Source organism: Zea mays, chromosome 8 (genome assembly GCF_902167145.1).
Source record: "Zea mays cultivar B73 chromosome 8, Zm-B73-REFERENCE-NAM-5.0, whole genome shotgun sequence".
NCBI classification, from domain to species: domain Eukaryota; kingdom Viridiplantae; phylum Streptophyta; class Magnoliopsida; order Poales; family Poaceae; genus Zea; species Zea mays.
The window spans coordinates 112763004-112776038 of record NC_050103.1 but is presented as its reverse complement, the minus strand read 5'-3'; the positions used below and the strand labels follow the sequence as shown (position 1 = coordinate 112776038).

Sequence of the window (13035 nt, the reverse complement as noted above, 5' to 3'; positions counted from 1 at the left end):
GAAGAAGCCAAACCGCCGCGCGCGGTGTGCGCAACTGCCCAGCGGTTATGAGCATTCCTCCACTTTCGCCCAGACCAGCGGGTGAAAAGGTGGACCGCCATGCAGGCGCCATGCAACTGCACCAAGGGGGCGCACCCTTTCGACTTCGACACGTCCAGCATGGAGGCCCAGGCCCACACGTCATGTAACCGGCGCGCCGGTTGCTACGTGCAAGAAACTGCACCGCCACTCGCGCCACTACCGTGCCTCCTCGACTGTGGAACCAGTACCGCGACTCGAGGCAACCCTGCGCATGACCCAACAGTGCCAACCAGGCACATCGGTCACGGGTCAGTCAGCCGCGGGAGAAGGCGCGACGGTCGATACGGCTAGAAATGGGCCGACAGTAATGGCAGTGGCAGGCGGGCGGAAGCAGCGGTCAAGTCGTCAGCCAAGCACACGTCCCCTCCTAGGACAGCGAGGGAACCCTCACCCATGGCGTGAAGACGACGCGCTCGTGTTCCGTTCCTCGAACGGCTCGCGCACGCGCAACGGCCGCCCCGTGAACCACTCGTCCCGTCGCATTAACTCTGCGGCAGGACGGGCGGCACCTTTGGCGAGCGAAGCAGGCAACGCTTCACCTCCGCCATAATGACCGCGTCAAAAAAGGTGTGCCACGTCATTCGATTTCGTATCCTTTTCCACTTCCTCTTTCTCTCTCTTGCCATAGGGACCGGAAGAGGGGATACCCCGAAAGGGATCCTTCTCCGCGAAGGAAATGGGCCCCGAGCCCCCCTACTGATCAGAGGTTCGAAGGCTGGCCCCTCGGAAGGGTTCAACAGCTGCCTCAGAGCACTCGGGCTCCGCGCCCACTACTGGTCAGGGGTTCGAAGGTCGGCCCCTCGAAAGGGTTCAACAGCCGCCTCAGGCCACTCGGGCTCCGCGCCCACTACTGATCAGGGGTTCGTAGGCTGGCCCTCGAAGGGTTCGGCAGCCGCCTCAGACGCAGAGCTAGGGATGACCCTGGGTACGTTCGATACATAACCAAGGCTCGGGCTACGCTCCCGAGGTACCCTAGGACATTTTCGAGACCGACGGGAACGATTTTGTAACGGAATCCCACCAGAGGGAGGCATCGAGCCCTCGGACCCCGTCAAAAGGGGATCGGGTCCGGCAAATCACCCGCAGGTACTTTTGGAGCGCGCCTCCGGGCCACTAGCCGACCCCTAACAAATGGGGCACGGGAGTCCACTCGGATTACCCGTTAGCAGCTCACTGGAGACACCATGTTCGGCGCCCTCCAAGGGCAACATGGCGCTTTTCCCCCCTCCTCCTTGCGGAAAGGCGACGCAGGGGCGTATGTAAAAAAGTCGAGTCTGTCCTTGACCGTCCTCTCGCTCTGTGCAGAGGCTTGGGGGCTGCTCTCGCAAACCTGGCTCCGGCCAAACCGTTGACAACGTCAACATACCAGCCCGAGAACTTGGGACTCGTCTGTGCACCCGGGCTACGACCAGTTCGCATGAGGGAACAACCAGACCGGCCGAAGCATCGCGAAACGCATTAAGACCTCGAAGAAGTCAAACCACTCCTCCGAGGCCTCGGGGGCTACACCCGGCGGGTGCGCTCGCGTGCACCCACCGGAACGAAACGCAACCGAGAAAGGCCGGTCCCCTTGCAAAAAAGTGTGACAAAAGCCTCCAAGCGAGAATTAACACTCCCTTTAAGGCTCGGAGGCTACTGTCGGGGACCATAATTAGGGGTACCCCCAAGACTCCTAATCTCAGCTGGTAACCCCCATCAGCACAAAGCTGCAAAGGCCTGATGGGTGCGATTAAGTCAAGGCTCAGTCCACTCAAGGGACACGATCTTGCCTCGCCCGAGCCCAGCCTCGGGCAGGGGCAGCCAACCCCGGAGGATTCACGCCTCGCCCGAGGGTCCCCTCAAGCAACGGACACACCTTCGGCTCGCCCGAGGCCCAGTCTTCGCCAAGAAGCAACCTTGGCCAGATCGCCACACCGACCGACCGCACCGCAGGAGCATTTAATGCAAAGGTGGCCTGACACCTTATCCTGACGCACGCCCTTCAGTCGACTGAGCCGAAGTGACCGCAGTCACTTCGCCGCTCCACTGACCAGCCTGACAAGAAGACAGTGCCGCCCGCGTCGCTCCGACTGCTGTGCCACTCGACAAAGTGAGGCTGACAGCGGCCAAGTCCGGCCTCGGGCGCCATAGGAAGCTCCGCCTCGCCCGACCCTAGGGCTCGGACTCGGGCTCGGCCCCAGAAGACGACGAACTCCGCCTCTCCTGACCCAGGGCTCGGACTCGGGCTCGGCCCCGGAAGACGACGAACTCCGCCTCGCCCGACCCCAGGGCTCGGACTCGGCCTCGGCCCCAGAAGACGACGAACTCCGCCTCGCCCGACCCAGGGCTCGGACTCGGGCTCGGCCCCGGAAGACGACGAACTCCGCCTCGCCCGACCTGGGGCTCGGACTCGACCTCGACCACGGAAGTCAGACTCGACCTCGACCTCGGAGGAGCCTCCGCCTCGCCCGACCCAGGGCTCGGACCGACCACGTCACAGGGGGAGCCATCATTACCCTACCCCTAGCTAGCTCAGGCTACGGGGAACAAGACCGGCGTCCCATCTGGCTCGCCCCGGTAAACAAGTAATGATGGCGCCCCACGTACTCCATGACGACGTCGGCTCTGAGCCCCTTACGGAAGCAAGGAGACGTCAGCAAGGACTCGACAGCCCCGACAGCTGTCCTTCCGCCAGGCTCCAGCGCTCCTCCGACGGCCACGACATCTCATGAACAGGGTGCCAAAACCTCTCCGGCTGCCACGACGGCATGTACTTAGGGCGCTAGCTCCTCTCTGCTAGACACGTTAGCACACTGCTACACCTCCCATTGTACACCTGGGCCCTCTCCTTACGCCTATAAAAGGAAGGCCCAGGGGACTCGTACGGAAGGTTGGTCGCGCGGGGGAACGGGGCGGCGCGCATAAGCCTCTCTCGCTCTCTCCCACGCGGAAGCTTGTAACCCCCTACTGCAAGCGCACCCGACCTGGGCGCGGGACAAACACGAAGGCCGCGGGTTTCCCCTTTTACGCCTGTCTCCCTCTGGTTTCCCCCCTTCGCGCTACGTCTCGCGCCGACCCATCTGGGCTGGGGCACGCAGCGACAATTTACTCGTCGGTCCAGGGACCCCCGGGTTGAAACGCCGACACACGTGTTGGCACTGGAGCTCTGCTTTGGCAGGGGGATGATGTGGGAATGTGTGACAATGGGGCACCCTCGGGCCACTTTTGATTAGGAATCCAAAACATGCCCGAGGGGGTCTGGGCCCTAGCCACAAGGACCCATACATGTGGCGCCCCTAGACCTCACTTGGCCTGAGGTCCGTGTTGCATACGTGAAGTCCATCGCTGATCTTTTAGCCAAAGAGTACCTTTATTCCTGGGTCTTGGAGCACTTTCGGAACTCCCTCCCTGGGGACCTGATGGGCCCATGCGAAGGTCTGGGTCCTAGCTATGAGGGTTCAGACCAGTCGAGTTTGCTGATTATTTTGGGGCCTGTGGCGATCGTAGCCCATCCTAGGAGATGGGCCTAGCTGGTCCATGGCTACATATGGTGGGCCTTAGTCCTGAGTAGGGTTGTCCATCCAGTAGTCTTATTGATATGGGTGGCCAAAGTGGTCTCGCCTTGACCTAGCAGGAGTGGGTACCCCATATTTAGGGTACCGACAGCCTGGGCTCAAGTGCTGACAGTGTGAGCCCGAGGCTTATATTATAAGTGTGCCCTTGGCCCGTACGCTCTGCGCTAGCAAGGGTACAGAATCACTACGTGGCTCCAGGGTGCATGGCACGACCCTTCACTTAGAAGAAAGCTTTTTGTCTGCAACCACACTACCCGCATTTATTGCAGGGTATCTGAAGCGTGCTCTACATGATGATGGGGAGTGACATGCTATACAGAGCGACAAGACTGCCCCACGCGTTTCCAAGACGCTCAACGTCATGCCTACGCCACACACATTTAATGCGAGATCAAGATAGTGCGAGTAACCGAGGCGTTTATCTCAGGTGTCTAAGCAACGCCATCATGAGGCGCCGCTCGGCCACCCGATACACCCACTGATGCACAGATCGGATGTGACAACACGAAGATATCACATTAATTCTCGCATGTACCTGCAACAGCAACATACTTGATAGCTTCCAAAGCATACATAGGATGATGAACAAAGAGAACATACCTGATCGTGAAGTCGGCACGATAGTCGGGGGAGGAAGATCTCAACTCATAGTTGTACTTATATCTTTGGGTAGTATATGTTTAAGATAGGCACGCTGGGCCCACTTGTTCGGTCCAACTCTCTTGTGTGTGCTCCCATCAGACTATAAAAGGGGAGCACAATGTGATGCAGGGGGACAACCCTACACTTAATCTCTCAAGCAATCCAACTCATAGTGGATGTAGGGTATTACGCTCAAGCGGCCCGAACGACTCTAAACCGTTGTGTTCTTGTGTTCATCCATGTGGTCAGGTAAACTTCTAAGCCCCCTCCACATCTTAGGATTAGAGGGGTGCATTTTGTCTTGGGTGGTGAAGAATTTCTGCCTCCGACAGACACAATTTTTAAGGTTGTCTTCGGTAGATGCCGAAAATAGGAGATTTACACCGTAGATACCACTAACGCCCCGTTTGGATCATTGGAATTGAATTTCATTCTAATAATAGTAATTTAGGCATATATCAATTAAGCTAATTCGATTTTACGCAAAATATATTTATATACTATTATTAGCAAGATATCGAAGATATTTATATGTTATATTTTTACTATAGAGGAGTGAGACGAAGAGTGTCGTGTAAGTTACATAGTAGAAACAAATTCTATTAATGCATAAAATCATTTTTCATCTCCACCCCATGAATTTGAGATAGACTTATATCTGAACTTTGAAAAGTGATGGAATGTCAAATTCCAAACTAAATAAGTTACTTTATTGAGTGAATTCTAATTTCTCTAAAATAAAGAGATCTAAACACCTCGTAAGTAAAATTTAAAATACTAAATGAGATAGAAGATACGATAGTAGAGCTGCTACTTAAAAAACATAGTGCACGCAATGGTCCGAAGCTGTCGGGTTCAGATTCGGAGCATAGGACAGAAGACCGCACCCGCTTCAAAAACGCGTGCGGGTGCGGCGGCGGCTTCTGCCGACGCATCCTGCAGGTTTGGGAGGCAAGTTGGAGAAACGGGCAAAACCCACCAAAGCCAAGGACACTGCAATTTACACAAACACCCCTTGCTCGCCGCCTATTTGTATTTTCCGCGCTTCTCTCCTTCGCTCTTTTCTTTTTTCTCCAAACCATCGTCGGCTGCGGCACTCCTGAAGGGAGGAAGCCCCAAGCCCTTGCCGCCGCAGCTGCCGCAGCCAGCAACGAACCGTACATAGGCAGGGACGAAGCGATGGAGGGAGCCAATGGAGTCGGTGGGTCGGAGTCCGAGCGGAAGCCGCTGTCAGAGGTGGTCGGCGACTGCGTCCAGCGCTGGTTCCAGGACGCGTACAAGGAGGCGCGCAAAGGAGACATCGCCAACCAGGTGCTTGTAGCGCAGATGTTCTTCTCGGGTTATGGGACCCCCAAGAACGAGTACAAGGTATAGCAAGGCACCTTGTTTAAAATGAGATCTCTTTTGATTCAGGTTCCTTATGCAGTCGTCTGTGCGAGATAGATGGGGATTCAGTTCAGCTTCCTTGTTTAGCTCAATTTATTATAGTTTCTCCTTTTCATAGCCACGATTGTCCTGTTTGGACGATCTTAAGGGACTCCTGGGTACTGGGTTTACCTGATCAAGTCCAGATTCAGATGTGTAGGGGTTTTAATGTGCGGACTTGCTTCCTGGTGGAAGAGTTGTTAGTCGTTCCTAAAGAAAATATCAAGGGATCCCCTGTTTCCTGATTAATCCACAACAGAGACACATAGTATGGGGAGCTTTGTTTCTCTTCCTTACTGAAAATTTGGGACTCCGTTGTCGAATTTTTGGCAGATGCAACATTAATATTAGTATTTTACCATAATCTATCCTTAGTGTTTCAGATCCAGTCTTAAGTCACTTTGTTTGCGGTTAAGATACATCCAATGGGATTCAACAAGCTTTTGTAGTTCCAGTCTCGTCAACTGCTGCTTTTCTGGGCCTTTTATGCAACCTGCTGACAAGAACAATTTAAGAGTTGGGGAGATAACACTGGCATACAGTTTCACGGACTCAAATATCAAAACTTTGGATTTGGGAACACAGATAACACTGCCTTGCTTGTTTAGACTGGTCATTAAATTCTGTTAAATATGATGTTTCCTTAATTTTCTCATGGTACACAATATTGTTGAGTTCTAGCTTTTCGGAACCATTTTATGGTGGGCCTACTCATTAAAGGATTATGCGCTTTGCACATCGAGCATGATTTTTATCTGGTGACATCCATGACTCATGTATTGATTTGGTGAGTTAGTTCAAAAGTAGACTAGAATGCTTTTTTTTTCTTTATCTATGGGATATGCTTTTAGTTCTAAAAATATACATACATATATACATACATATATATATATATATATATATATATATATATATATATATATATATATATATATATATATATATACTTAAATCGATTTAGACCATATAACGATTTTCTAGTTGGTAACAATATCTGTGCTCTATGAATGGTGAAATTTCTTTTTCTTAAGTGGTGACCGGTGAACCTGTCCGTCTATCCTCCTTTTCAGTTTCGACATCTCAGAACTAAAAATAGCGCAATAGGTATACATTCAAAAGCCGGGATGCTAAGTATCGATCTTACCATGGCATGGCAATGGTTGAAAGTTGGCACATTGACTGAGCTGACCGCTTGTATGGATTGTTGGCTTGGAAACCTGGGTCACAGAGCATATCTGGCCCCAAGCCTCTAAAATCTGACACCTGAGCTGAGTGTGTTGGCTGGACTAGGCAAGCTGGCGAGGGTGCAAATCAAACAGACCTTTAATCATCTAGAGGATTTCATCACTGCTGTATCAATCTTTTACCATTTTATAATCATTGAGGTCTGAATTCTTGAGACAATGCATGTAGTGGTTTACATGGTTAGCACTAGTGTTACCAGATTATTAAGATTTGTGGGCTCTGAGCTCCCTACTATACTATTATTTAATGAACTATAGTAAGTTGGAATGCATCATGTGGAACTCCCAGGAACTGGCCTAGCTCGGTGGGGTTGGGAGGTCAGAGCCTCAGAGGTGTGGTTGTCCATACTCACCACCCTGGTTTAAGTTGTTGCAAGTCGCAACTCAAGTTTGGGTATTTCTTTTTATTGGAAAACCACATAGTTCCTCTTATGTTGGGTCCATTGTCAAGTGGAACTCCTGTTGAAACAACGGAGTGGGAACTTGCTCACTAGACTATCATGCAACAAAAGCTTGAGACGTACCTAGGAACTAGGTGGGCAGTGGATTTGTCTTCAGTGTTTAATCACCGATGTAATCATCCAGGCCTAGAGGAAAAGGTGGTCTAATTGCACTACTTCTAGATGACCATGCTATTTTTATTTTGACACGTTTTTTTATGATCTGTATCTGGCCTTTGTTTCCTCGTACTTTTTAGTAGAACCGAGCTGCCTAGGTATGCACTTATGTAGTCCAGCATTCGTTGTGTAAAATTACAAATAAAAGTGCACTTCACTGTTGAATTTGGTGATGGTTGAATCTGAATATTTAGTTGGATCAGTGCTATGCTTGATGATTTTGTGCGGTACTTATGGTTCCAATACAAATTTATCTCCCTGTTTTGTCTGTCTGCATATGTTGGTTACAAAGCTCCTATTGTCAACTGGCCCAGTTAGCTATACAAATCTACATATTGATTGTACTTCCTCTGCTTATTTTCTTTTATGCACAGGGAAAACAATGGATGGATAGAGCATCAAGGTTCAGGTCTTCCGCTTTGAAGGTTGGCATGAAACGTCCAGGTATTCATCAATAGAGTTTGTCTGAGTTAATCTCATTTAAAGGTTTCCACATCTTGGGTGTTGTTAAACATCTTCTTTTCCTGACTTCTCTTAAACTTCAGGATACAATGCAAGTGACTCAGACTCTGATGACGATGCAAATGATGACGCCAACCAATAACACTCAATTACAAATTGAGTTATTAGTTAGGAGATTCACAGGGTAAGGAAGTTTGGCATACACTCCTTTTCACGGTTTCTAATACATACTCCCCTAACCCTTAACCCCATCCCTAGGAATTTTCCTTGGTGCTGGGACTTCAGGGTCGAATTACTTGGTGGTTTATGCATTTATTAGCACTGTGTTTGAATTGTGACTGTCACATTGAGCTTATGGTGATTAGATATCCTGGCCTTTGTCGTTCCGTGTGCCACTGTTGCATGGTCTATAGTGCAATGGGGTTCGCCAGGTGTTTAATGACAAAATTGAATTTATGTTTTAAGGTAATTACAAGGTTGTGGTTAGTCTAGTGTCAGTCCCAGCAACGCAACCTGAGTATGCTGGGACTGCTGCTCTCGATTTTGATTCGCTTGTGCGAGCCAGCAATCAAGTAAATCTTGTAAACCCATTTGGACGCTTCAAAGTACAGTGTACTCGGTACCTGCTTGAAAAAACAAGGGGATTATGATTTGCCAGTGTTTAATTATATTTATTAATCCATTTTACACCCTCCCCCCCCCCCCCCCCCCCCATTTCCCTATGAAAGCAAGCTTATCTATGTTGGAAATCCATTATGTCGGCTTAGTTTAAATCACGCTGTAAACTGGTCCTGCCTCGTTTTGGAGCCAGTCACCAGTGTATATAATTTTTTGGGGTAGCAAAACGCTGTCAGGATGATGCTGTTTTGCGACTTTAATTCATCGTTATAAACGAAATTAAACTTTAAGCTTCATTTGGATCGACCGACATTAGGAGAAAAAAAAATCAGAAATAGGGAGGGCTCAAAGAGAACACTCCTATGTCGGTTCATTTTTTTGACCTTCCTTCGCCTATCAAACTCTCTGGTTTAGGGACTGTTTTGGGAACACAATATTTTTTTAGTCCCAAGACAGTACCATGCTTTTTTAGCATACTATAGTAGTTTATACCAAAATGCGTTTGGAGTACAGTAAAAACTCTATATTTTAAACCATGGTTTTACCGATACCAGTGTATTTTTGGGGTAAAAAAAAACTTTGGTGTGGACCAAAGTTTTTGGCTTGCACGTAGATGTAGTGTTCTCTTCTCCTACACTATGACTAAAATACTTTGTCTCCAAACATATGTTAGATTGAACTGATAAAATAGATCATAGTTATGTCATGTCTGTGCTATTATAAATTGTGGTATTATAAACTGTGGTTTTGAGCAAGGTCGAAGTTACACTATAGGTAGCAGGTGCAAACGCACCTCAAAAAACACCTAATAGGATATCAAAGATTGCATTTTTTATTTATGTCATTAAGTTACACCGAACATAAATGCTTTCTGTGCTTTGCATGAAATGTGTTGGCAGTTTAAAAATCATATAGTTGATGGGGTTAGGGTGATCGACTACTTTGGACACTGTAGATTCAAGACATTCTGTAATGCAAAATGTTGGATCCTGACAGGAGGGACCCAATTACATACCCACACTATATTCAAGACATGCGCATCAAGTTGACGAGTATAAGGTTTCCAGCGCCTTCTAAGTCACTCTTGGAGCCATGAGGTATTCGTTAGCACGTCCGCGGTCTTCGATCGGGTCCTCGTTGTGTGGCCTTCGAAATCCTTGATGGACAAGACAACCATAAACTCAATCAACTATATTGACGGATCTAACTCCCATGGGGGTGAAGTCTTCACGGTAGACCTCATGACCTTCGGTGAACCCTGCATTCATAGGAATGAAGCCTAACAATCGATCAGACAGTGTTGATCGGACCAGTGATCAAGGTCTTGCTGAACCTTATCTCCAACAATGTCCCTCTAGGACGAGGCTCAACTTGATGTCTGATCATAGAATTGTGGCATTTTGATCTAGAGTAGGGATCGATATATTATGTTTCACCAAAACAAGAGTCATCATGCATGAATCTTACGGAAGACCAAAAACTTTGTTCCCGTCACATGCCGATCTTTTACGTCAGCACCCATGGATTTATCGGTAACACTAAAGGAGTTGATTGGAACTTATCAATAATGTTGACTTGTACAGATTTTAGAAAGAAAAAAAAAACTATCCCAACTACCGTACCGGTGGCTAAGAAGTTATTTTAATCAACTTTGTGCACACGGATTTGATGGTGGTGCAATCATATCTCATGGTCTTGTCAAGTGGCTAACTTCGATTATTCATGAGGTAAAGTCTTGGACGTTTACGTCTGACAAACTAGTGGACGCCTTAGAAGATGTTTATGCTGAACTATATATGTGGACCGAAACAAACAAACGTGGTTTTCGTTCACTGATGAACTTGGTGAAGTGTAAAAGCTCGAAGTGCTTACTAATGGACGCCTTAGAAGACGTTTCTGTTTTTTTTTTTTTTTGTCCAACTTAATGTCAACGCCAAGACTGACGACGTGAGTCTTTTGCGACACGGCGGTGGTCAGTAAAGAACAGTAGACAGTTGTGGAGAGGAACTGATGACTGCTGATGGATGCACATGAGCTTGATTAATTAGTTGTCGTTGGCTTCACTTTTTGCTCAAAACCCTCCGCCACATACTATAAGGCGTAACCGTTTTTTCTTATCTTATAATATAAGACGTGCTCTATCTAAACATACATACATCAATACGTATACAGTAGAGAGAATTAAATATATGTCTTGTTGTTTGAACCAGAAATAGCTACTGGGACGGAAGTAGTGTATGTCTTTTTTTCAAGCAAATATATTGATTGGGATGCACTGCCGGTATATCCTGCTCCTTGTTAATTGTTATGTGTGCCGACGACGCAGGTACTCCCACGACGCCAGAAATTAGGAGTCAAGGAGTGCCCAGGCGGTGCAGCATGGACATTCACTCACAGCATGACAATGACACGAAGCTGATTTTTTTTTTTTGTTCTGTTAAAAAAGTGTCCAGACTGTCGAACAGAGGAGTACCTGATCCTAACGCAACGCAACGCAACGCAGCGCACGTAATTCTGCAGCCGGAGCCTTTTGTTTGGATTGGATGGGAAACGATGTGAAAATTAATCAAAAAAGGGGATAGGGTGTCGCCGTCGCCCGAGTCTGAAACCGACGAGAGGATGCATATGCATGTATGAAGAAGTCTGTACGCATGCTTACTTATCCCGGCATGTTCGTGTTTGCCGACCAGCTCTAGCGATCGACAGAGGCCACTTGTTTGACAGTAAAAAAAAAGAAGTCGTGTTCTAAGCGTCACATCACATTGTAATGTCTTTTCGTGGACGGAAGTTTTTTTTTAAATTATATTGACTCAACTTTCATTCCAGCTGTAGTAGTACATACCCACCAAAACACACCACTCCCTAACACATTCACACTATTGAAAGAGTGATCTAGACCTACAAGTAGAAATGGCAACGGTTGCGTACCCACTCATTGTTACGTTCCCAAATCTATACACACGAAATTAAAATATACCCGCTAAGAAACTCACACCCATAGTAGTTGGGTACAAGTTTTGTTCCCATACTCGTGGGCTGCCCGTGCCCTTCATACGACAGCCGATCTGGATGGGGGCAAAAGAAGCCCGTGGGTTTGCAGGTATGGGTACTAGGATCACATACCCGTACCTGTTGGGTTTAGCTTATCACCCATTAAAAATCCCTAGGATGGATATTAGTCTGTACCCGTTCTCTAAGATTCTATTTGGATACTATATAGTATTGACCGTAATACATATGTGTTAAGTTGGATTTAGGTGTAAATTAGTTTAAGTTAAACTTCAATTCACCTCAATATATGTGGACTAAGCCTGTCATCTCTACCTACGAGGTATCCCCGTGGCTGAAAAAATGTAACGACAGTGATGGCTTATTCGTGGAAGACGATTGCGCAGGACTGAGTGCTGCAGTGGGTCTTCCTTCTCGTGGAGAGGGTAGCATGCAAAATGACACGAATACCCTGGGAAGCTTCCCCGGCGCATAGATGCCGTGTCGTGTCGTGTCGTGTCAGCGCTGGCGGGATCGGCGCAGCACACAGTGCCGTGGGGACGAAGCCAGGCGAGGCGAGGGTCAAACGTCACCGGTGACGCGTACCGTCTCTTCCTGGCCGTCGTCAAGTCGCTGTCCTGCTACTACTCTACTCTCTATCCTATCCATCGTTGATATTTTTATATACTGCACCGAGATCTTTTCCTCTCTCACTTTTCAGCTCTCGGCCGCCTTGCTTGCTTGCATAGCAGGGTATAGCAACCTCGGAGACTCGCATCTTGGGAAAAAAATTAAAGCAGAATGAGTTTATTAATCGCGACGTGTAGTACCTACGTATTATTAGCCAACGACACGTCATATCATGGTGGTGCCCTTCAGAACTTCTTGAGCGGTTTCTCGATGCTAGCTAGCTATCACATCACCACCCATATGAGGTGTGCTTTTAAAAAGTGTCACAGTACATCGTTAAGCATTCATGTTCTATCTATGAGGATAGTAGAAGATTGAGCAGTGGAACTGCATGGAGTTTTGACTTGTTATTATGGATTTTAAACATATCTTCTAATCTCATTCAATCCTCTTCCATCCATATAGATATAGATCGAGGTACGGTTAAAACGAACTTGCCCTAAAGTAGTGTAAATGAGTATATACCACTTGAAAACCATTATTGTAACGTCATCGATTATTAGATTCACCCAATAGAGTAGTTGTACCATCTGCACGCCACACGTACGCACGTATGCATCCACCTGTGTTATCTTTTCTCATTTGTTTTTTTTAATCTCGCACGCACGTACGCAAGTCCAGTAGTTTTCTATTTATTATTATTTTTACTGATGACAATGCTTTCCTCAAGCAGCTAGCCTAACGTTTTCCGTATGAGAAGTTCTTGCCTCTTCC

General features: G+C 47.8%; 1 protein-coding gene across 4 annotated transcripts; it reads left to right on the top strand.

Moving 5' to 3' along the window:
* The first annotated feature begins 5224 nt into the window (after nucleotides 1–5224).
* On the top strand, nucleotides 5225–11443 carry LOC100274749 (uncharacterized). 4 transcript variants are annotated; one of them, XM_008656446.4, is made up of 4 exons: nucleotides 5225–5645; nucleotides 7938–8007; nucleotides 8109–8209; nucleotides 8284–8707. In XM_008656446.4, exons 1-3 carry the CDS (start codon nucleotides 5457–5459, stop codon nucleotides 8165–8167), a joined length of 318 nt encoding a protein of 105 aa, XP_008654668.1. In that variant the 5' UTR covers nucleotides 5225–5456; the 3' UTR covers nucleotides 8168–8209; nucleotides 8284–8707.
* The last annotated feature ends 1592 nt before the right edge of the window (nucleotides 11444–13035 follow it).

What these genes read in the sequence shown, in the direction of transcription:
- LOC100274749 (XM_008656447.4), top strand. Translation starts at nt 5,457, where the DNA reads ATGGAGGGAGCCAATGGAGTCGGTGGGTCGGAGTCCGAGCGGAAGCCG. An exon ending in CCCCCAAGAACGAGTACAAG is followed by an intron (nt 5,646 to 7,937) that starts GTATAGCAAGGC and finishes TTTTATGCACAG; the next exon opens with GGAAAACAATGGATGGATAG. An exon ending in GGTTGGCATGAAACGTCCAG is followed by an intron (nt 8,008 to 8,108) that starts GTATTCATCAAT and finishes CTTAAACTTCAG; the next exon opens with GATACAATGCAAGTGACTCA.